The 26,683-nt window shown below is 37.4% G+C and overlaps 2 protein-coding genes across 3 annotated transcripts in view; both read right to left on the bottom strand.

The window, feature by feature from the left end:
* HCCS (holocytochrome c synthase) overlaps positions 1–10,118 on the bottom strand; it is a 19,571-nt gene extending 9,453 nt beyond the window's left edge. Inside the window, exon 1 of the mRNA XM_088170020.1 lies at positions 10,096–10,118. The gene's annotated coding sequence lies outside the window, so the exon portion shown is untranslated. The remainder of the gene's footprint in view (positions 1–10,095) is intronic.
* Positions 1,234–26,683, bottom strand: TLCD4 (TLC domain containing 4). Of its 2 annotated transcripts, none has more exons than XM_014884666.2 (7): positions 26,530–26,683; positions 21,483–21,648; positions 16,913–17,002; positions 13,981–14,039; positions 12,015–12,109; positions 10,096–10,169; positions 1,234–6,855 (listed from the first exon to the last, which is right to left on the bottom strand). In XM_014884666.2, exons 2-7 carry the CDS (start codon positions 21,635–21,637, stop codon positions 6,540–6,542), a joined length of 789 nt encoding a protein of 262 aa, XP_014740152.1. In that variant the 5' UTR covers positions 21,638–21,648; positions 26,530–26,683; the 3' UTR covers positions 1,234–6,539. The 2 variants fall into 2 exon arrangements, with proteins under 2 accessions (XP_014740152.1, XP_014740129.1); XM_014884643.2 differs by lacking the exon at positions 26,530–26,683 and adding an exon at positions 26,203–26,425.

The raw sequence follows: 26,683 nt of genomic DNA, 5'->3' as shown, positions 1-26,683 counted from the left end.
TTTTTTTTTAATCTTCATGAAAAATTATCACGCCAATATGAGAAGAGAAACAACAGCTTTCAGCAAGAACACAGAGTAATCAAAAAAAATCGGGGAGAAAATGAAAAGCAGCTACACACCCGAACGAAGTGGATACACAAAATACTTTCTATATCCTACATCTTAGGGAGAGATAATGTTCCTCACATTTTAAGCAAGATTTGTTGAATGCATCAGTTTAAGAATGGCTCACTGAAAGGGATCCCTTGTTCCCAGCCATGCTCAGTCCTTCCTTTCCCCCATTCAGAGTTAAAAGCTGCCTAGTGCCAATACCAAAGCCTCCTACCAAGCCCCATTGTCCTTTTTCAAGCGGTTGGAAATCTGACCTATATAGCATCTGACCCCAAAGAATGTCTGTTCCCAGAAACTCCCACTCACTTGCTAACAGACCAACTAGTTAATGAGTAGTTCACTACACTAGCAGTGTAAAACTAGTACCTTAAGTATGTAATTTACAAAAACAACTAAACACCCTTCAAAAGAGGAGAGGGGGGAAAAAAAGAAAACACAAAGCAGTGCATTGTTTTTACTTCACAAAAAGCAATAGTAATTTAACCATTGCATAGCTTGTAAGAAAACACAAAGAATCATGAGTAATTCCTGTGCTTGGAAGCCAGTGGTTAAGATATAAAACAGCAGCAATCTCTAAGGATGCTCAAAGAAACCTGTGGGCTTTACCACACAATTCATGCTTCCAAGCACATATAGAACCTAAGAATTGCCAGACTGAGGAACTTAATTGCCCATCTTAGTATTCAATATGGGACTCTGTAGTGCATCATATTTATAATATGCTGACAACAGCAGCTCTTTCTCCCCAGAGCCTTCAGACAACTGTCCAGCCTATGCCCTGAACACGTGGTATTACAAGACAATGTAATATAATTATATTATCCAATCCAAAAGTTCTCCCCCAATATACAACAAAAATTTATAGTTTAACTTACATTCCCGGTCTAAGTGATGTCTTACATAGAATTTCAGCATTCAGAATTCCAGCCATCTGAGCAACAGTGGGGCTCAGACCTCATACACCTTCTTTAAAATAAGAGATACAACATGAAATCTCAAGATATCATAAAAGCCAGTTGTTTCAGAATTGAACTCCTCCAAAACTGTTCTTTCATGATACACTCATTATAGGTACACAAGTTCTTATCATATTAAGAAAGAAAAATTCACAGAATAAGAAACTGTGTTCCTTTCCTTTATTATGATGTACCAATACCTTGCATACAACATGCAATTTATTGCTTATTGACATTATTGCATATATCAAAGGGAAAAAAAAAATCAGCCAATATAATTTTATGCAAGCTCCTAAACTGTTCAAACAAAATACAGAAATGCTTTACAATATCACTGAAATGCTAACAAATAATCCAGATTCGTTCTTATAATAAAAAGTAAATTTAAACCCATAATACTTAATAATTCACCTTACTATGATGGATTACTTTTATCACCAATCTTCAGAATTGTTATATTGCATTTTTAAGTTCTTGTGCCATAAGGATTGCTACTCCAATCAGGTTACATTACTAGTTGAATTTAATAATGCAATCCTGACATTTTGTGACAGTATTAGAATTTACTGCAAACCAGATTGTCAAGATTTACCAGAAATCAGTCTAGCAGAATCTACAGTTTTCATCCTTGCTCTGCACATAAGTTAGATAAACTCATCGAATTTCTTCTTAGATAGAAGATTCTATAAACATTTTCGAATTACAGGTTCCATTACTTATACCTAACTTCTAACTTGTTTGTTCCAAACAGGTTTTCTAATTTGATTTTATAACAGGTTAGCTGTGCTTATTCTACATAATCAGGTATCTGTCAATACTGAAGAAAACACTGTTTGGCAAATGCATGCTAGAAAACAAACCCAGGACATTTGGATGTGTGCATATTAAGTGTGCAAATTATATAGGCCAGCTCATGATTAGCCCTTTTCTTCCCTTCCCCCTATGATTTGATGGATTTTTCTCGTGAAACTGGAATAGGATTACTATAAACAAAACCACATTGCATTCAAAATTTTGTATTCTGTATTACAGCTTAGTATTCATATTTAAATGTTGCTTTCAAATCTAGCAAAATTTTAAAAATACCAAAATTTAAAAACTTAGAAGACAATTTACATGCAACATGTTCCATTTGGGTGCAGATTCTCATATAGTTAAATATTTATAGGCTCATAAAAGCATGTCCTGTCCACAAGACAAGTACAATGTTTGACATCCCACACATAGATTAAAAATCAAGATACAATACTGAATATTTTATTTGCTTTTATATTTTCAATTTCAGTAAGTAGGAAGTTATAAATAGCACACAATTATTATGTGGTTGATACCAAGCCATGCTGATCTCTTCATACTTCAATCTCTTAAAGACACTTCTTTTACTTACAACTAGGTTAAAAAAATGTATATACTTCGTACTAAACAGATGCCCTCTCAGTGCAAGACATCACACAATGAAACCATTCTCAGAAGAAATTTTGCCAAAATATTTCTTATACCAAACAATACGATTTATTCTTCATAGCTACCTTCCATTTTTTACTGAGCAATAAAGTGCTTGGTTATTATAAATAGAACAAGACTTTCAAAGGAGGTAGCTAGTAGGAATTTTTAATGGGTAAGAAACCTTACCAAATGTTACCATCTGAAAGTTGGACTTGATGCTTTATCTCAGATCTCTAAACAACCAGGCAGTATGTATTTCATCTTCTCTGCCATAAAAACAACTTTCAAGTTGCTTTCAGAAAATCCTAAGAACTTCACCTAACACAGATTTTATCCAGGTTTGGATGAATGTTAAAAGTTCATAAATATTATCACTATTTCCATCTGACTAATGTCAACCAGCAATGAAGTACTGTTCTTTTTCTGCCTGTATTCCACAGACAGGGAAATCTGACCATGAACAAACCTTCCCTCGTGGAGCTCCCTGTAGCCAGATAATGCTGTTGTACAGTAGGCTATTAATATATGAAAGGGGCCTGCAATACTTTTCAAAGTATTCTACACTTGCACTTTTTAATCTGGAAATTGTAGTCCCTTTCAATTTGCTTTATTCATGGCTTTCAGCAGCAGCCAACACTGCACCTGACCCTAAGATGGAGTAATTGTCAAGCAGCCCTTTATTTTCCTCTGAACGGCTCAGCAGAAGCATCACAAAATGATTTTTCAAACTTCTCTATTAAATGTCTTTTACAGAAAGCTTGTACATAAATATGCTTAAACACACTCAAGGCCATGAGAAGAAAAATCCTCTTCATACAGTAATCAACAACTGGTATTCCATTTTATACAGCTTGAAAATTTTAAAGAATAAAATTTCATTTTCCATCATGAACAGAGACACAAACACATAAACCTTTCTGCTACGTATCAGTCTGCTGTTGTCCCAACCACAGCAGCAGGAAGACATCTGGATCTCTATGTGTGCACTCAAAGTCTCCTCCTCCTCTCCTCTTTAAACCTGCCTGAATGCATTTGCTCACTTGTGTAAGCTTTTACCCTTAGGTTGTTAGTTCTGCAATATGAGTAACCTTCTCCCACAATATTTTAAGTAAAGATGGAAGTCATTCTCTTCCAAACACTGCAACTAATTTAACTCTTAAAACTTTAGTACAAAATTTGGAATTAAGAATTTGATATATCAAGTCAGCTCCCCTCATTTTCCTATGCGTATTTTTCATTATTCAATGGATTATATTTTTTAAGCAATTAAGTTATTAAATTATGGAGCTCACTCAAGACAGCATGTACTTATAGAGGTAGAGTAGGCTTCAGAGATGTAATTCTTACCACTGAAGAATTCACACAGATAACCCATACAGCATCCCTGTTGTGTGAGACTCTCCACTGAAATCCACTGAAACACTCTCTGAGAAAGTAAGTATTTGAAGTATACTTCCTCTCTCTGCAAATACTGATTCCACAAATCAGTTACAGAACACCTGACCTACCATTTTCCTGTAGAGTTCTGAAAGTGGTATTGACTTATCTTTTGATGAAAAATTAAAGCCATAAAAAAGGGAAACTTGCATTTCTACATACAGCCTAACCAGTACAAATAGTCTCTCCCATGATCAGCAAGCTAATTTTGTCACCTGGTATTGAAGAAAGGAAAAGAAAAGAAAAACAAGCTATTTTTTACAAGAGTCACTCCTTCCATTTGATATGCCTACAGAAAAGACACCTGGTGACATGCCAAGAGTCTGCTTTTACAATGCATCTGTTAAAAATAGAAGTTTTAAGCCACTAATAAGATATTACATTCAAAAGCATTTGTTACGGTGCTAATATCATGCATTTACTTTTTTTGCATAAAAAAAGCAAAGACACAAGCTTACAACATTAAATTTTATCAATATTTCACCATATTTTGAAAATTAATAAAGTGCAATTAAAAAAATGGGTGCCACAGCTATCTAATTTGCTGTATTATAAGCTTTTAATGGCAGGGGAAAAGTGCCCTATATACTACTGTATTCAGTACATCACAACTTGCTGCCTGTTTACTAAAGTCTTTGCTGAAACCACAACTGTTAAAAGTTCTTTCCATAAGAAAATTTTCTTCTGATGCATGAGGACATAACTTTTTTTAATAACTTTTTTCTTAATTATAAAATTTAAAGCTAATGTATTGCAAAATAATTTTTTTATTTTGTGCAGAAATCCAAAATAATAGTTGTTCAAAAATAATTATCCCACTGCCCTTTAATCCTGGATTATTGGCCAAAGTGTAGTATGCAGAGTTTTGGATTGTTTTTTGTTTCTAAATCTAGTTTTAACATCAATTTTATTACAGCTTTACTTACTTTTTTTCCCCTCCCCATCAACCACAAGTCTATCTAGAAGTGGAAGAAGTAGACATTTTAATGAATGGTCTCCACTGAGAATAAAATATTTAAAATACCTAAATATTAAAATCAATGTAAGAAATTAAAAATTTCAGAAACTTTTCATGAATTATCACTCTAAGAGTTGCTCCAAATCACCTTCTCATTTTATTTTTTAAATAAACAAATAAACTGCTTTAACAGATTGCTACAATAATTGGGATGTGTGCTTAACTATCAGTGAAAATGGACACTTTTAGCACACCTACACCAAAGGAAAAAAAACCCCAGAAGTTAATCAGTTGCAATTCTGGTTAAAAGAAGCAAAACAAAACAAATTTACACATAAATATAGCTCTTGAAATAATTTTAAATAAAACATAACTTAGAATTTCCTCAAATTGTATTACAAGTGACATTTAGGACTATTCCTAGACTGTGAGATTCTTCTCTGATGACCTCCAAGCCTTCAAGTTCACAGACAGAGTAACTGAGTATCTATTGACAAATGTGTGGTTTAAAAAAAAAAAAAAAAAAAAATTGTGTCTACAGAGGTCATCTGTTCCTTCTACAAAATTATCATAGAGCTTTAGAGGAGTTTGGCACAGTTAATTCGAGTGTTCTTAGTCACACCTCAGATTTCTGACTTGATTAACGAGGAAAATGTGACAAAAACCCTCAATGCTTCATATCAAATAGGTCATTTTTGTGGTAAAAGAAAAAGGTATTACTTACACATCACATATACAGAAGATTTTTACATCTTTGCAATTAAACTTTGAATCCAAATAGCCAATGGTTAAAAATACTCTGAGAAGAATTACAGCACTTCTCAAAGGTAGTAGCAGCAAAGAAAAAAGCACTTTAGTAAGAACTATGCCATTTCCACACATCATCTACCATATTATCTTACAAAAAAAGTTCCATGGGGAATTTAGATGCACTACTGCATGTAACCTAGCACAGCAAATGGGAATCCTTCCCATCAAAGTGAGACTTTTAACAGCTTTTAAGATATCATGTGGTCTTATAATACAGCATTTTAGATAAAATTATTTCATAAATTACCCAAAATGGTTTGCATTCATATAAGGCAGAACAAAAAGCAGTAAAAGACTTCATAGGATCAAAGCCAAATTTTTAGCTTTTCTTGCAAAAATTAAAAAGTTGTCAAGAATGAAATCTTGATTGTTTTTCCTAGAAGAAAACATAGAAACGTGCCTGGAAAAATTGCACCATATCAGGAGTTAGGGGAATTTTTCATTTTCTAAAAAAACAGATATGTCAGTATTCACTGGATTTATAAAACATTTTAATCGGAGAAACCTGAGAGAAACACTTTGAACACACTGGTGGACAATATGCAAGTAACCAGTCTGCTCCTTTCTAATTTCTGATGCTTTCAACTGCTTAGAACAGGCATGTGGAACTCATCTGTGTGAGCTTTTGCTCTTATTCCTCACTGGACAGGATCCGCAAAGCGTGGCCCTGGGCGTGCAGGCAGTGTGGCTAGGGAAAGAGTAAGGTCAGTACAGAGGTAATACCTTGTTTCCATAATAGGAGCATTCCATGGCAGAAATGTGCACTGTTTCAGTGAACCCAAATTATTTTCATAGCAGAAATTTCATTTTATGTATGATTTCTAGGCAGATTTTCCATTTCTGTGAGTTTTTGCTTCCTCCTGTCCAATAAGACAAATGACCTTGCAGCATCCTTTTGCAATTTTGACCATCCACATCACATTCATAATATCCAAGACAACACTTGAGATAATCCAGGCGCTCTGGGCTGCAAATCCTAATCTGTGGAAACCTTCTGTTCCAAATGAAGAAATTACATGGCTGTAATATACAGGCATGACGGCAATCCTCACCACGAAGAACACAATTGTCATCAGCATACCATTGATGATGTTGGCCTTTGAAGATTTGGGATATCCCAGTACTTCAAAAAACCACCTGCAAAAGAAGTGTTCACAAATACCAGGCAGACTTGAAGCCATCTCATTAAAAATTATTTTACTTCATGTTTATTTTTAATTCATCGTGTATTAATTGCTTCTACCTTTATAATTTCTAAATTATTGCACTTTGTTACAAATCCTTAGTTACAAATCCTTCTGCTTGGCTGCACTTTTTCCCCACCACATAAGCAGTGTATGATATCCAGTATACTGCAGAATAACACATAGAAAATCTTGATATGACTTGTGAACCAGTTGACAACCCATGTGCATTTCAGTGACTATTGCGTAATATACAATAATAAAACCATCTTTTAAAATCATAACGACATATATATTATTTGCTATTATAGTTTATACCAACAGCAGCTAAAATTCTTTGTCTCACTGAAAGCAACTCTAAAATTGCATTTGGATTTGGTAATCCAGATAGAGCTCTAGTTTCTTGTAATTGGGATTTTCTGACTGCTTCTGTTCAGCTGAAAACCAGAACATTTTCAGTGAACTCTTGATCATGTCAGAACTTGGAACGTTATCCAATGCAAAAGATAAATCTAAAAACTGCCTCTCCATCTACTGCTGGGTCATAAATGGTCTTTTAAAAAGTTCTTGCATATTTATTCCTAGATCTAGTAGACAGGCATAACTTATCTACTGCCTAGCACACAGAACCTGAGAGTTGAAAAAGGAACAATAAACTCCTCTAATCCTTTGTCATTCACATTTAAACCAGAGTAAGCAAGTAAAATTTGTGCAGCCATGGCAGGCAGGACCAGAGCAAAATAACTTAAATCACTGTATTCATAATGGAGGATGGGGAAGAGAAGGAAATAATGAGTTTTTCTCCAACAAGATACAAGGCTAAAATGATTTAACAAAAAACAGTTCTAAACCTGGTTTTTAAAGTAATTTTTAATTTAATTACCTACAGATTACAAGTTAGGTAATTATAAATACGCTGAAAAGATTTTCCAGCTATCCAGGTCTAACAGAAATATTCTAGAAATTCATTAAACATGCAACTAGGACAATTAAAGCCCAGCCACTCGAGGTGGCAGTCCAGCCTGGAAGCAGGATGCCTCACCACAGAAACACTTACTGATATGATGAAGAGAAAGACCTGATATGTTTTGGTCAGATTAAGACTCAAAGCCTTTACTTTCAATGATATATACAATACAGAATCAGAAAGTAATGTAAAAATGGTTTTCAAACATACTGCAGCATGCCAGTATAGGTAATTGGACATCTGTTTAGCAACTTCCCTTTCCCAGCAAATTAAAAACAAAAAAGGTCTGCAAATAACACCATTACAATTTTACCCACACAGTTCAGAATTAATTACATAAATGCTGATACTAACATTAAAAGATCTAAATGCTTGGCATGGAGACAATCTCCAATTAGAGATCCCTAACAACACAGACAGGAAATACACAGACAGTTCTAAGATTAGAGTATCTTTTTATATTTTAATAGGAGCTTTTTTGGTAGACTAAGAATGCAAACAAGAAACATTATGTAAGTCGTTATCATTATCCACTGCTTACTTTCTTAAGGGTCTGATTCACTTCAAATTTAATGGAAAAAAAATCATGCACTAATGAGATGACATCCCTTAGTGCAAGGGACTTTATTATCTCCTGCAGCAATTTCTGCTTTTCTGAGAGAGTGCTAAATATCAGTATTCAAAGACCCATAATTTCACCATAGGCATTTAAAAAGTATAACATAAATTACTTTTAATTACCACAATTCCACAGTCTGAAAGGTAAGCATCAGTGTAGGAACCCACCTGAACCCAGGATGGCATCTTGTCTGGTAGAAGCTAGGACAGCCATTCACTAGGACATGAATATCAATAGAAACCCTTTTTTGTTCATTAAGTTTGATGAAGTGTTTGTTTAGTCTTTAGTTTCTCTGAGTACACAGAGCACAGGCTACAACAGACTGATATCTCCCACTCAACTGCACTGGGGCAGAGGACAGCAGCCTCTGGAGAACTCCATTATCCCTCCCTGTCCTCCTGTAAGTTCCAGTTTACCAAACTAATGTTCAAAAGGGGCCATAGTATAATCTTTTTTATTGGTAACAACTCTGAGGCATGCTACAGTGTCATAAAACACTTCAGAGATTACAGTCACAATGCAGTAATGGGCAACAGCCTGGCTGCAGGAGGAATAGTTTCTATTTGCCTTATCCTTTCTCTACCAGACATCTGGAAAAGAAAACAGATGCCACACATGCAGAAGCAGTAAAGCAGAAATACACTCCAAAACGCATGAAGGCATGTGAAACGCTGGAAGTTCTCATCCTACCTTGCAAAAAAATGGAGGAAGACCAGCCCTGCTGTGTACCAAAGCCCCTCGCCTGGGGTGAGATCTGTCTGGGGCAAATCCCTACCCCCAGCTGTGTCCTGGTGGCTACAGAGTAAGGAGAGAGGCCACCCTCCCCACAGCACCATGAAACTCCAATGACAGCTTTCCCCTTGCTGCACTATGAGGCATTATCAGCCTCCTTTTCTGATACAGCAGCAAATCAGGCAAATACACTTGAACCAGCAGTCAGGGCAGGCTCTGACTCTGAGCTCTGCAGGAGAAGCTTCTGCCCCTTTCTTCTCTAATCACAAATGTGAAGATTAACCATTTCAGATATACTTAAGTGCTTAAAATAACTTGCAGAACTATTTTTTTAAATCAAATAAAGAAAATACATTTATATTATTCTAGATATTCATGTGCTTATATTAATATTGATCTATGTGTGGAATATTGGAAAATAAACTTCAAATTATACAGGGCAGTGTAATTCCATTCTAGGATTCTGATGACAATATTATCTTGCTTCTTTTCCTCACCCATGATACCAAGAAAAAAAATCCATGTTGAAGACGGCTTTATTATAAAAATTAAATGAATATACAAAAGTTAATAAAGAATATTTTATTTGTGAATTTTTTCTTTGGTATTTTCATAAAAAAGCTGGCATTTCATACCAAGCCTGGTCTAATCTGAAAAGGAACTCGGGGATGAATACATTAGTTATACTGTTGCATCTACAGCAGTAAAATGTTTTCACAGCAAAAAAGACTTTCATATAGTAATCCTTAGTTCAATATATATAAATTCCCTCTCAGCAGATATTCGACAACTAGAAAAAGACTTCCTAAGTGACAGAAATAGTAATGCAGATTAAATTTTAGAAGAACAATGGAAAAACCTCCCTAAGCACTTACCGCTGATTGACAAAAGGAGTGGAGAACTCTGCTAGGAGACGGAAGTTTCCAAAATAAGCCAGCAGACCTTCACTCTGGTTAGCAAAACAAAACAAAAATCAACAATGTAGATGTGAAACTGTCATTTGAGTCTTTAGTATACACAGAATGATACATCATCTCAACTTCTTTAATCCAGCTGATTTTGCCAGTTGTGGCCACCTTTCTTGCACTTTCAAAGCACGTTTTATCACAAAAGGTGCAATTTTCCTTCAGGTATCTCCAATCAGTAGCTTCTTACTTAAATGGCCATGAAAAGCAAACTAGAGAAGACTTTCACAAGTAGCCATAGATTACTAATTATCATGATGAAATTACTGTCTGAAAGAATTATAAATATTTTTGATTTTTCAATGTTTAAACAAGCCCAAACAGAAACACTGTATGCTGAAGAAAAATCTCCCTGCGTTGCTTCAGGAACATATTTTGCCAAAGCAAAGATGAATTCTCAGCTCTTATTTGACAGCAGGAAGGGCACATGAAGCCCTTTCTTCCCTCCTGCAGAGGGCAGGGCTGGCCCTGCCAGCAGCCGTGCCAGGTGCCTGCCGTGCTCCTCCATGGGGCACATCCACACCACACTCCCTCCAGCTGAGCCTTCGATCTGCCTTATCAATTGGTTGTGCTGGAAACAGTACCCACTTACACAATTGCTGGGTAAGCAGCAGTTTGCAGATGCAGAGCTAAACAAGACTGGGTTTTTTTAATTTCCTTAGGTTTCCTGAACAACCTATGGAGTGTGTATCATGATTCCTCTTTCTCCCACCAAGCAAGCAAATACCCACTACATCAAGCTTTTCATGGCAGTTTGCACAACACTAAATAGAAAATCTGTGTGTTTAATCAAATTCTTTCCTATCCTCAAAAGGCAATTTGGAAATAACATACTTAGGGGGAACTTTCTCTGAAGACAATAGACTGAGAGCAACACACTGACATCCACAGGCAGAGCTATATCCACATAGCAATAAATGCTTTTAAAGAAGTTCACACTAATATTATGCTTTCTGTTTCCTCCAGAAACAACTAATCAATTTTCTGCATTGGAGATTAGCATTGGTAGCGGTATTTTCATTTATCTAATATTCAGCTCTAATTAACTTTCATCCATGATAATATTAGTAAATTTAATTATCTTTAACCAGAAACAGAGTATTCACTTGTCAGTGTACTTCAGCCCCTTTAAACCATTACATGGGAACTCTGACATCTCAACACATTTAATATCAAAAGCCTGGGATTCACACATTAGGCAGGGAAAACATCATAAAGGTTGGAACAAACCTTCAACATCAAGTCTAATCATTAACTGTGCTCTGTGTGCTCACCACTAAACCATATCTCCAAGTGCCACATCTACATGCCTTTTAAACTTTCAGGGATGGTGATTCCACCACTTCCCTGAACACTTGCCTGACCACTCTTCCAATATAGAAATTCTTCCTACTATCCAAACTTAAGCTCCCCTGGCACAGCTTGTGGCCATTTCCCCTCATCCTGTCACTTGTTACCTGGGAGACAGAAGCAGAACATAACCACTTGAAACCATTTCCTTCTAACTTTTCAACTAAATATTCAAGCTTGTGGTTTTATTTAAAACCCTGTTCTACAATCATATGAAAAGCCTTTCTGTCAAAGTCTTTTACAGCAAAACCTGAGAAAGGTTTTTAAGGACAACAAAGTTACACATTTCTGTTGGAGCGTAACATTGAAAAGGCATGCACTTACCACAAATAACTGATAAAAACATTTAAAAATAATGATTCAAAGTATAAGCATGCTTTTCACTAATCAGTGAAAATTTTGTTCAACATTAAGCGAACTCTATAAAAGTTGTTTCTTTAATCTCATCTGCTTCTGTTACAAGAAAATACAGCACTTACCAGTACAAAATAGTAAGCATACAGAGCTGCCAAGTGATGTATTACAAAAAATTTGTCACCAATTGCCTTCCAGTAGAAAATAATAAGCAACAGATCTACAAGAGAACAGAAATAACTATAAAGAACTATTTATTATACAATCATTGACCTCAGAATAGTTTCTCTGAGTTTTAGAGATATACAAGATACGGCATCAGTAGAAACCCTCTGTATTAATGATCTCTGAAGTGAACATGTTTATCCTAAAGCCTTTACTTCAGTCAAAGCATTAAGAAACAGTATTCTCCCAACAATTTCTATATATTATTACTTTCCACATGAGTAGAAATACAGATGCAATAACTTTAGCTGAAGTATTTTGGAAGGAAAAGGTGGATCCTGAATCTCATAGTGACTTCACACAATTCCAAAAATCTGGAACAAATTACATAAAAAAGAAAGAAAAAAAAAGGCAGGTCTCTAGGGGGCATAGCAAACATACAAATACATGCAACAAATGCAGGGCTCTATTACAAAGAACCTCTGAATCAAAAAGAAATGTATGCTAGCAAATTTGGAACCATTTACCAAAAATACTTCGCAAGAGTTATTTGGAATAAGAAGCATATTTGCTTTATTAAATCCCAATGTTCAAATTACTGCAAAAGTGACATAGCAGATCCAAGTTAGGGTTAAAAAGAAAGCTTTAAAAGAAAATAAACAAACAAACAAAAAAAACTACAAAAACATATTTCTTCTCCCATGATGGTCTGACAATTCAGAAGATTTTGTTCTCTGTACTAGATCAAGCAATTTCTGCACCTACTTTCTGCAAATAAGTACTTTGGACAAGAATATTATTGACCAAGGTTCTAAATCAAAGACTTTACCCCAATGCCTTTATTAAGTCCAGTGTGTGCCTTGCTCTCTTTAATATTAGCTATCCGCACGCAAGGCTCTACATCATCTGACATAGCTGCTCACTTCCTATTAATAATTAAACATCAACTATATAGGGAAGTGAGAGAGAATGAGTGGTCAGGTTGAGACGCCTGTTCAAAGGCATTCATTAATTCATAATGAAAGTTTAATGTATAATTATTCAAAATTAGATACTGATTAATTTAAACATGGCAGTTGAAGCTAAGAAAAAACCCAGACAAAAAGTAATGCACAGTTTAACACAGAGTATGCTGATCACCAGATTATCACTTCCACTGGCTCGAGAAATCTAGCATGAGATAACCAAGTCTGTGGCCCAGTCAGAGACTTTATCCTATCATGAGCAGTTTTCACCAAAACTAGTCCAAGTCACAAGTTTTTGCTTTGATAAGCCAGTATTATCCTCACACAACATAAAAGAAAGCCCCAAAGCATTTTGTAGCAAAATTCTCATGCTAACTTTAGTTGACAGCAAAATTAAGAACATAAAACAGACGTAGGAATAAATAATATACAAAGTAAATAACTAAAAATTCCCATGTTTTATACATGACTGAATTTTGGCTTCAAGTGAGACTAAAAGATGGCCAGGCAGGATCCTATGGCATTATTTGCCTCAGCTTGTACTGAGGGTTACTAAAATTCTGCTGCCAGCATTCTTAGGTCACAGGAAGAAACACATGATAGAAGAGTTATGAGTTGTAGGCACTGTGAAGACAGTGAAGGGCACTGCTCTACCACCTTCTCAGCTGGCCAAAGGACAAAACTGAGCTGGAGCTGGTGCTTGCACATCAAACCATGACAAAGCCACACAGTGGCATTTCCCCAGGGCTTGGGGAGATATTCCATCTTTCACATCTGCTAGCAAGATCCTGTGATTGCACCTCAACCCACAAATCCATTAGCAATTTTAAAAGCCACAGTAGAAACTGTATTGTATGCACATATCACATCTTCACCACAGTGGCTCAGGATAAACACACAGGTATAGTGACTCAATATAAATAAACAGGTCATGCATGTTATACACATGTTGCATAATTACCAGAAATGAGGTAGCCTGTGGTAATAGCAATATTCAGCTTCACAATTGAAGGGTCACCCCTGTAAACATATCAAAAATACGTAGTTACAGCCTAATTTGCAAAGGACATACACATCTCAAACACAGTGCCCATCAGGACACATTATTCTTGGCTCATCAGTAAGAGCTTATGCAATCTAGTTAAGAAGGGTTCCTAATCATAAAAGTGGATTCCTTTTCCACCCAGATACAAGACACCTACTAAGTATACTAATCAGGATCAACCCCTGCCTTGGCATAGAAACTGCCCCAAGAGCCTTGCTGGAGATTTGAACTGAAACCCAGCAAGACTTCCAAGCTAGCTTCTCAGGAAAATGGAGGATAAAAGAGAACAGCCCAGTGGCTGTCTCTTAGCCCTTTAACTGACACTCTGTGTCTCCATTTTTGTTTTCTGCCAGTGCTAGAACTTTGGTAAGGATGACAAAAATATCTTGCTCAGCTGGTGCTTTTCATATTCATAATCAGATGGATGTTTACAGGGATAAACAAAGTAGAAGGACACAGGAAAGGAATAATTTGCCAGTTCTCTGGAGCCAAAGAAGCTTTGAGCAGAAATGCTTTTCAGAGTAGTTTCCACACCTTCTATCCCTTCCCTTTTGGTGCCAAACATCCAACAGGCAAAACTCTTAGTAGCACAAACACAACTTCAGTTCCTCTAGAATGTTAGCAAACCCAAACCTGTGAATACAGCTCAAGGAAGGGAAGCATCCACATTACAGCAAACAATGTTTGTTCTTCCCTCCACTGTGCTCTGTGCATTCCTACTTTGAGGAATTTGATAAGCAAGTCTTTTTTCCTTGGCATAAGGATTGTAACTTAATTTTTAAATTAAGTTGTGCAACTAATCTAGCTATGTTTTGTGTAAATATGAATTGAGCTTCAAGTGAGAGGTCAACAGATCCATAAAATGTCGACTGTTCAAGACAAGCTGTGAAAGCAATCCTTGTTATAAACCTTTCCAGACAAAAGGCACCTAACTGTGCTTACAGCCAACTCCAATACAAAGTGTGCCTCAGCCAGAACACAGTAAAATGCTATTATTTAACTATTTTGTCTTAATCCTATTGGAATGGAGCAGTGGAGAGATTTCCTGTATTATTACAATCTGATCACTAAATTGTAAAGCTTTCTTAGTGTCTAAAACTAACTGTTCCCCTCAGTGAGAGGGTAGTTTACAGGAAAATAGGACTCACAAAACCAGAATTCTGCTGTTAGATGAAGAAAAGTCATTACTGGGAAAGTCTGGAATTCACTCCATCTCCTAATATTGGCCATAGAAGTTCTTTTAAATACACCTTGAAATGAGAACATTTTTCCATGGCTTCAAAACTTGATTTCATAAGCTACATATGTTGTGGGCTGAGTGTTTCTTTAGGTTTAGACATAGAGTATAGACAGATATGTTCTCATAACTTTAGCAGAAACTCTTCACATAGAGCCCTCATGTGAGAGCTCCCAGCTGCAGCAGCATCATAACTAAACTTCTACAGGGTCCCAACACACCAGCACATCACCACCAAGACTAAGCCTGCACTCAAGAGCCTTCATATTCTCCAGAGAACATGCAAAGGACTAAGTATATGAAACTGGTTCCTTGATAATGGTTATTGACATGACTTAACTGGATGGAACAGGGAATGGTTCACTTCCCTTCTTTTTTTTCCCCCCAGAGAATGGTCACTTTGCATCAAACCTGCCCTAGGCTTTCTAAACCAACACTTCAACAACATATATGGCTGCACACTCCATCTGTCACATCCCTTCAAGAAGAGTCCATATTAGAATTATTTTTCTCAAATTATTGTCAACAAATGGAGAACTTAGAATTTAGGTCAGGAAATCTAGATTTTACACTATCTCCTTGAATGGAAGGTGCATGGAATTAATGAGCCCTGATGTTTGCAGGCCAGCTTTGATGCAAGCAAGAGCCCAGAGTGACAAACAGGGAGTGACTTGAATAAGCAAATGGGAAGAACTATCTCTTTGGTGATTGCTAAGGAGGTATGTGTGGCAAATCAATGACACATGAACGGGCAGATAGGACAGAGTAAAGTCCGTATGACTGACTTTCTTCAAACTTCTTTGCAGATACAGAGTCATATAAAATGCTAATCAAACTTGAAAAACTGTAATGACTGTGAATAGTCATAGGAAAGAGCCTGTTCTCCTGTGAAGCTACAACTTAATCCACTTATTTACGTCTTCTCCCTCTCCTTATCTGATCTCTACCACCTCCACATTTTCTACCATGTGATTCTCACCACCACAAAAACAATTTCTACATCATCTATGTTAGTCTCTAGTACATACATATAGAAAAAAAGGAAAATTTTGATGAGAAGTCCTAGACCACCAAAAAATGTCACACACATTGTGAGCTGATGCTTCCCTGGAGCTTACCAATGCTCCAGTCTTTGTTAGGATCTATTGTATCTATTTTCAGTTATTACCTGACAGCAATACCACATTCTCTCTCCACTGAACCCAAACCCTTTGCAGGGTTCAATGGAGAACTTTCACACAGATATATGGAGAACTTTCACTATTCAGATCTGCTACAGCTTTTCAATTTCACTTTAAAATTATTACTGTAAACAGCAGAGTTTCAGTATGACTGATAGTTACAGTTTATTCTTTAGTAATTTAATATGCTATTTTAAATCAATTGCTTGTATTTTATCTATTCCACTTCACAGAGATACATTGAACTAAGCCATTAATACTGACACAATAGTTATCAAATTTTCAAGCAGTACAGACATAAAAATGAACACATCACAACTGTGTATTTTAATGGGAACTAAATCATTCAGTACTTAATACACTGCAGGATTTTTTTTCCTTCTCAAGTTATTTTATTGTGCAACCACAACATAAATGTAACATGCCTTACCAGAGAGGGTCAGCATTGACAGCATCATCGTACAATAAAATATACAGGCAAAAGCCTCCAACCACCAAGGCGTGGAATGTGGACACTGTCCTGAAAAAGAGAACACAGTCACAAGGAGGCACTGCCATTCACAACTTCTCATACTGTGCTTAAGCTAGGATTCCAAAGGCATTCTCAACTGCATCCAGATACTTCTGTGGAAGACAATCATCTGTTCTCTATGCTACGTCCAACCACTTACATAATGACAGGCAGGAAAAACAATCAAAAAGAAGGAATCTATTAGATTGGAGTGAGATTGACAATATTAGATACAAAGTAGAGTCTTAAAAGTAATAGATCTAAATTTTCCTCCAGTTATCCCATATATTAATGTATCCTTAAAGACAGTACAACACCTAGCTCTCTAACAAATGTTTTCTGTATTGTCTTATTTGCTGGAAAATGTGTACACATTTTCATAGTCATAGAAGCACAGGAATCCTGCAACAGCAAGTTTCTCCTTTCAGGCACCAAATTAAAAGACCCATAATAAGTCTAGTTTGGGTTTGGAAGGTGGCACTAAATGAGAAATCCTAAGCTTCAGGTAGAATTTCTAATGCATTTGAAGTAGATTCTGGTTTTCAAACAGAAAACTTGCTATACAAGAGGTTGCAGCTGAGTAGCTAAGGTATAATAGCTACAGGTTTATATCAATTAGCAGATTTGTATCAAACAAGGGAAATAAAAAATAAAAGTCACAGTAATCAACGTTGCCTTATTCCTACCTGGGTACTAGACACATTTTTTCCCCAAATACAACAGTTTATAGGCTGCATGCACAGTGTAGATAAACTCTACATCTTAACAAGCATGCACTTACAGAGAAATATCTATTTACAGAAGCCCCAGCAGGGTTTCTGCCAGGGCCATTCCTGCCCTTTCAGTCCACATGTATTCTTGGAAGGTAGAACAATGCAATAGGCATGGATCCAAAATGTGTAACCTTCCTGCTCTAGCCATGGATTTAACACAACTATAAACTGCACCTAATGCTGTGTAGCTACTGTCCGCTTTCCCACTTTGCAAGCATAACTAGAAAGAAAAAAATTATGTGAAAAAAATATCCATAGAGAATCACAGATACTGTTTGATTGATGAGAAGTTCAGTGCTGTATGATTGGAAACACTTCATACCATATTCACAGCACCAACAATATATACACAAATGCACAGATGCTGTTAGTTATTATTCTTGTCTTTGTACATATTGAATACATGTATTTGGAAGTCATTAATATTTTAGATATCCTTAAGGCACTCTCAGGAGTCTAAGCTCTGCCATGCAAGATTTGAAGAAAACATCTTGCTTCCTGCAGAAGACTTTGCAAAGAAAGAGGTTATAATCCCTACTCCATTTCCAGAAGTTATACTATTATCTATTGGCAGTAGAAAATTCTGTAACTTTTCATAAAAGAGACTATATTTACAATTTGTTTCAAGAGTGTCACTGTGCTATTTTCAGCAGCTTTTTCAATAGTGTTCCAGAAAACGAATGAAGATTAGTATAATATGAGTAGTCAAAAACTGGATGAGAACAATTAATAATCATTACAGCACAGGCTGCACTTCTGCCCTCTCTTCTTTTAACAAAGAAAGAAAATATAATTATCCAAATTTTAATGATAATTAATAGTTTAATTAAAAGGTCTACTCTTGTAACACATGATTAAAGACGATAGGAACTTTTCTTTCTTTTTAAAAACAAAGCACAGCATGCAATATTAGTGTTTAAGAAATACCTGGAATTTTTGAACTTGAGGAGAGGATAAAGCTGAAAGAAGGAAAATTTGTCCTAAAATATAACTCATTAGTTTACAGTTGCAATTTGTCTTTGAAGAGGCTGTTTATCTGAACCTTAGTATTTAGTATACAAGCTATACACAAGCAGAGCAATTAATGGGGGTGAAATAAAAGAAAAAAAAAAAGGAAAGAAAAAGCAGCAGATTTCTTCCTTAGTTCTGGACTTTGAAGCTTCTCCATAGAAGGTGGGGCAGAAGGGAAATAGTACAACAGTCCATTTTAATAAGGAATCTAGGTCAAGCTATCAAGCTCTGTGCATTTCCTTAAAATTTTTTTCAAAGCTTGCATCCTTTAACTCCTTACTAAGCTGCAAACAAAAAAAGTTGCAATGCTAGGTTGCAGACTTGCTCCTTTATTACTGAATGTATTTTTTTCTCCACAACTACTAAATAGCAGTAAAAGCATGTATTATAGGAGAGGTGACAGGAATATATGCACAACAACTTGAAGAGTTATACTACATCTGTGACCAAATATAGTTTTTAACTCTATTTCAGTGTCCACATACTTTAGATGCCAGAAGCAATTACTTTATTGGTTCATAATTCTTGGAAGGTCAGAATGAACAAACTGACAGCATGGAAAATACAGTCAAGAGCTGCAGCTCAAATGCTTGATTACAAAGCCCTCCAAACTGTAACAATATATTTTCAATGCTACAGCTCATTTGAGACAGATGCCCTCTTCCAGACCCAGCTGAGCTGATAAAAATGCATAACCATCCTCTGTGCCAGTTTCCCTAGCACTGCCAACAGAATAATTGTGTGTGCACTCCCTACACCAGCTCAATATAGGACAAAATAACAGCCATTTACTTTTAAATAATTTAAATGAAACCAACTGATTTTACTGGGACATAGTAACTGTCTCTACCTGCAGAGCTCTCTGCAGAATAAATACATACTCATCTGCATTCTCTGAATTTGCAAGATACTCCTTGAGGCCTCTCTTCATTTTGCTGAAATACTAGAGTGACAGGGCAGTGTGACAAAACACTGTGTTTGGTTAGCAGAGCTGAAGTAACACAAGCACAGCTAGCCTTTCTTGCCCTCCTCAGTTATAAAAATCCACAAGATGCTGATGAACCATGCTTTGTGTTTCATGACTTCTAATTCCTGAACTGGGTGAAGCTCAGGATCTCAGCCTATCTGTGTGCTAACATCTACATCCTGCTATCAACCCCAAAGAAAAACAATGTGCAAAGAGGTAAAAAAGGACATAGTCTGGGGTACTGTATCAAGTTGAGCAGTTAAACACCTTATTACAAAGTAGCCCAGAGATTATGGAGCAGCGTATTTCCAGCACACTTGTGATGTGCAAAACAATTCATGTTATTATGCAAAGCACTATACCAGCATAGCACTACCAGGCATGGGGTAAGTTCTCATAAAGCCTATTATGCAATTAAAGGCCATTTGATGTGGCTTACAGACAATAATTCAGCTTCACATGGAAACAGTTTAGTTCACTTTCCCTGTCTACCTCTATTGTTAATTGTAACAGAGATATAAACCTAAGTGGCACTGATACTGTGAACTGGCATCCTGCACAGTTGTTCTGGCAGATAGGTAATCTTCAAAGATGGAACTGAAATCAAGATGGTGCCTTTAAGAACACTGCAAGTGGATATCTGCCAAATGGAAGGGCAAGGCTATTTGAGTTGCTAATGCTGTCTAGAACAATGGAAACAACTTTAAAAGTATCTACCTGACACTAAAAAGTACAGAGGAGGAAGAGAAATGCAACTAATGCATTTTGAGTGCAGTGACAACCATACAGTACACATTTTGAGCTTTAAATTTGGGAAACATCTGAAAAAATATTTTAAAGTTGTAATAGGCTACTCAAAGTTATACTGTATCAATTAATTTCAACTGTGAACCTTGTGTACTATATACACCATTTCAGAGTAGTATGCTCCAAATAAAACCTCATTGATCACCATTTTCAATTACTGTCTTATACTTCCTTTATGGCTTAAAGACTCACGGTTCATACAAGTTTCTAGAAGTCCTGTATCTGAGGAGACAAGTGAAATGCAGGTGGATCCATCCCACTGATGGAAGTGCAGAAGCACAAACGGAGTGAGGAATGTTTTTGGACTGAGTTTCCACAACTCCTTCCTGCATGTGTACCCTGTGTGTGCTACAGTTTCCCCCTCTTCCTCCTGCAGTCCTCCTCCTCAACAACACACACGAACCTGGTTCTCTTCAACACTACACCAAAGTTTCATTTAATTCCTTGGAAAACCTTAACCTATATAAAACAGTTTGTAGTGTAGTAGCACCAGGAGAACAGAGAGCAAACTGCTTTGCTTCCAAAAGCATGACCAAAAATAGATTGGGATTCAGAATAAATTGCAACAGTTTTCATTTTCATAAAAGTTTGGAAAGGAATGTTTTCTCTCTTCTCTTTACTAGAAGCATCACAGAGCATCCCTTGAGTTTATTACCTCTCACCAGTCACTGTTTTATTTTTGTACTTGTCTTCACTTGGGCATCACTGTCTAACAAAGTATTCAATGTAGAAGTGTTGGTAATACCATGTTTCCATGAAAGGGCCTCAAAATTTCAAATGCATTCTTTTTGCCGTGCCTAGAGGCAGGTCTCTGATACTTACAAACATTTAACTAACAGGGTTTTCTTCAGTCTTACACATACACACACAGGCGGTTCAGGTATCCAAGATATCAGGTAGGTCATAATTGTTGTTGTTTTGAACACTCTACCTTGAATTCCATTCAATCTTCCTTTTTTGGCTGAGATTCTTAAAACCACGTGTTATTCGTGTTGACACCCAGGAACTTAAAACGTGGAACAGGAGCTGAAATACAGTAAAACTGGCAACAGCAATGCCAATAGTCAGGTTGCTGAAGGAAGCCATTGTTCTTCAGCCTGTGAAGAGAAGCAGAAGGTAATTTCACTCTATTCTCTATTTAACTATTTTAAGCAAACACAGAAAGTGTTTTTGACAGCAAACTTATTAACAGAAATATTATCCACTAAAAACTTCTACCTGTTCAATGTTTCTACTTAAGCATTAACAGTATAAAGGTATGCCCAAACTTTTAGATACACGAGTTGCATTTTGGTTTTTAACATTTGCATATTATATATTCTTGTGGCCCAAAATGCTATGTATTTTATCTACACAGAAAGGGCAGTGAAGACCACTGGCCAGAGCAACCACCAGGTCTGTAGCCTCCACTCCCATCCCAAGAACCTCCAAAGGTAAAACTTGTTTCATTATTGTCAGACTGACTGCTGCCAACAGGATTTTAAAACGCAACAATGGAATCAGGTAAGCACAGAAAAGAGGTTTTTGGGTCAGCCCAGAGCAGCAGTAGCCTCACTGCAGCTCTGTACACTTTCCAGAGCCAGCAGCTGTCAATTCACACCGTGCTCAGTCAGAGCTGGTCCCTGTGTCAGTCAGGCTATCGCATTCGAGCTTCCTTCCTTCACAAAACTCTAACCTTGGCACATTTTCACACTCAGGGGAAAGTCTCCTCTCGTTAGAGCTGATTGGCTTCTCAGTTTCTAGATGTTCAGCTATTTCATGAGGTCTAAATACCAAAACAATTCCAAACATAAGTGTCCATCTCTAAATGCTTCTGTCATTTTTCCTGAGTTGCCAGTATCTGCAGCACAGAATGATATTTCCCCAGAAGCCACAAACTTCTGACATGCATCTCCAATTTGACAGTGAAGTGGTTTACACTCCAACACTAGCAAAAGTTACAAACTCAAAAAAGGTCAATTTATATTAAGTTGAACTGGAAACGGGAAAAAAACCAAATGGCTTCATTTCAAAAATTTAAATAATTATTTAAATACCTATAAAAAATCTGCTGTTACTTATTTTAGTTTTACTTAAGAAAATATCTAAAAATAAAATGAAGACTTTTAGGACAGCATAATTTGATGTTACTACAGCAACTTTATGGTCAGCAAAAGTGATACAACGATATAATACATTTATGTCCACCTTTATTTCACATGCATTACAGAGTGAGTGAACATGCCTTAGATTTTTGAAATTGTATCTGCATTGCAGATGGTAAGAAACTTGAACTTCAGGAGGAAAAAATAGAGGAAAAAGTCCACCATAATAAGAAAATAATAACTTTTTTTTAAATTAAATACAATAGTCTCATTTTGGGGTGTAAATAGTGAGTATATTGAAACACGCAGATCAGAAAAAATAAACTTTCATCTTCAAAGACTTAGAAGCAGAAGGTTCAATGGTCTCAAACTTTTCCTCCTCTACCTCTTTCTTTTCTATTTATTCTGCCAGAACTGAAGACAATAAAACTTCCTCTGACTAGTACCCACAGTACTACATGTATAAAAACAGAATACAGGACAAATAAGAGCAGATTTGCTGAGTGAAACCTGCCTCTATCATGTGCTTACTTCAGACCAGCTTTAATTCTGTCCTAGGGACTGCACAATTCTTGGAACATACTTGATGTGCTCCTAGGGCTTATCTTCCTGCCCACCTGAACCCAAAAGAAATCCAGCTTGCATGCTCTGGGACAGCTACACAACACAAATCACAGGGGGTGATCAGAAGATTGAGTTCATAAATGCATTTTTATTCCAAACTAAACTTTTATGTACACACTCTGCAGTACATGGCATCAAATTAATTTGATTCCAGTTGTTTTCTGATGACTTGTTCTAGTGCAGCAGCATATAAGTACTGCATACTTTTTAATGTTACTCTACCAAAACTTCCAAGTTCAATTATAATCCTGAATATTCGGTATTCTCAATTCTCCACATACTCCTCCATTTGCCTCCACTGACCAAGAAGATACAAAACACAAACCAAACTTTATATCCTTTTCACATAAAGTACCAGAGACAATGGGTATTAAGTTCAATTTTCTAAAACCTTACCATTTGAAGGAATAAAACTATTTAGTATCTATCAGTTTAAACCCACTGAGAAGCACTGCACAGTGCCCAGTTCCAGGTTCTAACGCCAAGGATGAAACTTTGTTATTACATTATCTCATTTGTAGCAATCAAATCTTCTCTTGGACCGCATAAGGAAAAAAAAATCAGTTGGGTTAATTAATAAAGCAAGCCAAAATCCAGGTTAAGTACAATTCTCTTCAGAAAAATAGTAAAACCACTGAGAATTAACCACACCTACTTCATCCTTTTGATTAAAATACAGCAATTCTCATGATGCTACACTTAATTCACCTGCAGTGACCACCAGTATCTCTGTGTTTCAAAGACACTGACAATCTCTTGGACAAGAGAAAACCATGTTTTGTTTTGTCTTCTTAGTACCAGAACATTATAATAGGTAAGTAAAGTTTAACTTTTGACAGGTGTTCATCTTAGTACAGATTATGGAATTAAACAAACCTTGCAAGCATTCCTTGAAAGAAATGCATTAGAAGACTAATCTGTCTCCTAAGGAGCCAGTGGAGGGAACTCATTTTTAAAAAAGGTACTATCATGGAAAGTGCATGACCTGACTTTCAGCAAATGCAGAACCATGATGCTCATGAAGGAGAAAGGTATGATGGTTTTAGAGAAGACAGACAAAAAATTAATCACTAAGCCTCTGTTTGGTCTCACAGATGCTCAAGTTTTGCAAGCCTGATTTCATATGCTTATCAAGATGCTGTTTAAGTATAGTAACTACCAAGTCCAGAATAATTTTATCTTTTTCCTCAGCAATTAATAGTGTCATTTTTTAATTCAACTCAAGGGCCACGTGTAAATACAGCATTTCACATTCAGCTATGAACATTATCTCATATCTATAGGTTGTTATTTTCTCATATCTCTAGGTTGTTATCAACTGCATCCTGTTTAACATGAAAATATACTGGTTTTTACCAGATCTTCTTTTCATTTACAAGAAAAATTATTCATGTTGCTAACCTAACCAGCTTGTTGCATTATGCCTGTTGACTTAAAACAAGAACAATTAGCTTCTGATCACAATTTTCCTTGACAGAGGCCAAAGTTAGTAAGCCAGGCAACTTCAACTACACCGTGGGGTTTTCTTCCCAAGTATCTTCTTGCAGCTGTATAGCAAAGTCTGATCAAGATACAGAACTCTGTGGATTATGTATGAGCAGACACTTTATCACCCAAACTGCATAGTCATTGATTACTGTTCTGTCAGCTGATACGGGGTTTGAGCTAATGGGAGGCTGGGTGGGGAGCAGGTTTAGAGTGACTACTTTGTAACGCAGAAAAAACAGTACAATATACAGGTTGATTCCTCACCGTTAGCATTTGCCTCGCTTACCCAAAATTACTGTCTTAACCATTCAGTTAGACAATAACCACATATGATCAGAACTTCACTCTTGCAGCTGTTCAATGGAGTCTTTAGGTAAACAAATATTACCAAATACTTGAAACCAACATTTTTCAGCAAGGTGTTGCTTACATGCCTAGTGTGATTTCAAATTACTCTGTTGACCCAACAACTTTGAGAAGGCTAATAACACAAGTTTTTTCATCATACTCCGCAAGAGCTAAAAATATGTTCGTTTTAATTTGCTATTAACTTGCAGTGGTTTTCCTGCAATTCTGTTTCTACGTGAAATTTAGAAGAAAAAACAATATCTATTCACCCCCAATATGATAACACTATGAACACCTGATAGAAACAAGTTGGCACTGAATGAAAGAGGATAAAGGAGCAGGAAAGTTATCAAGTGTTGTACCATCAAAAGCACTTAGCATTTACCTTCCCCTCATCAATTTTTCACATCATAAAAATAAGACATATAACAGTATAGCCACAATACATGGTAAGAAGGTGCAGTGCAAGGTTTAAGGCCCACAGTCCTTACTTTCTTTGAGGCTGGATTTCAAGATAAATTGGATCAATTTCCAAACAAGATTACACCGTAAAGCTGCTACTGATAGCAGGACATCGCATGAAGTACTGTGCTCTCCTGATCCGCTTAAAACTGAAAGCCAAATCCAATAGCTGTAAAACTTGGCAGACCAGTCTGCAGAGAGCAACACTGGACTACTGACTGTTTCCACATTTTATAATAAGCCCAGTAATAAAACATCTGCAGTGCTGGAGCTTTGCTGTGCTCTTGGTTCTGAATGGTAGCTCCTATTGGTTTGATATCTTACTTAGCTCAGTAAGCAGCGCTAAGCAGAAAAACAATAAAATTCAAGCTACTCACACTTAAGCCGTTCCCTTTTCTATTTAAGGCTATTCACATCCTAAACTCCACTCAGCTTTCTGCTCTTAGAACACCAAAGCACCCAGCAGATAAAGCACGCTTCTTATAATGTCAGGGTACTGAGGGCGAGGTGGCTGCAGCGATCCCATTTACCGAATTTCCCCAAACCCCGCAGGCAGTCTGGAGTCGCGAAGCCCCGAGAGGGAGTCCGGGGGGCGCGGAGGCCCCAGGCTGACCCCGAGGGACGCTGCCCCGAGCCGGGCATTACCTCGGCGTGCCGGTCACCCGCGGCGCCCGCCGGGCGGGCGGGCAGGAGCACGGAGGGAGCACGGAGGGAGCGGGCAGGAGCGGGCAGGAGAGCGCAGGCAGCGCGCACCCGCCGGGCTCGCTCCGGCCGCGGCCAGGCGCTGCCGCGGCGGCGGGAGGAGGCGGCCCCGCGCAGCCCTGCGCTGTCAGCGCGCCCCGCGCTGAGGGAGGGAAGGGGCCGCTCCGCTCAGCGCAGCCCCGCGGGGCGGGGGAAAGGGGCCGCACCGCCCCCGCCCCGCCAGCCCCGGCCTCTCAGCGCCCCACCGCCTTCCCTCCCCGCCCGCCGCACCTGGGAGCGGGGCTACGGGGGCTGCGGCGCCGCCTCCTCCTCCTCCATGCCTTCCCCGCGGCGTCGGGGACGGGACGGCCCTTCCCGGGCGCAGGATGCTCCGGGGGGGATCGGGTTACGGCAGCCGAAGCCTTAAAGGGGCCGAGCCGCCGCC

The sequence above is a fragment of the Sturnus vulgaris genome, chromosome 9 (assembly GCF_052056855.1).
Source record: "Sturnus vulgaris isolate bStuVul1 chromosome 9, bStuVul1.hap1, whole genome shotgun sequence".
NCBI classification, from domain to species: Eukaryota; Metazoa; Chordata; class Aves; order Passeriformes; family Sturnidae; genus Sturnus; species Sturnus vulgaris.
The sequence above is the reverse complement of the archived record's forward strand: the minus strand, read 5'-3'. Positions and strand labels throughout refer to the sequence as shown.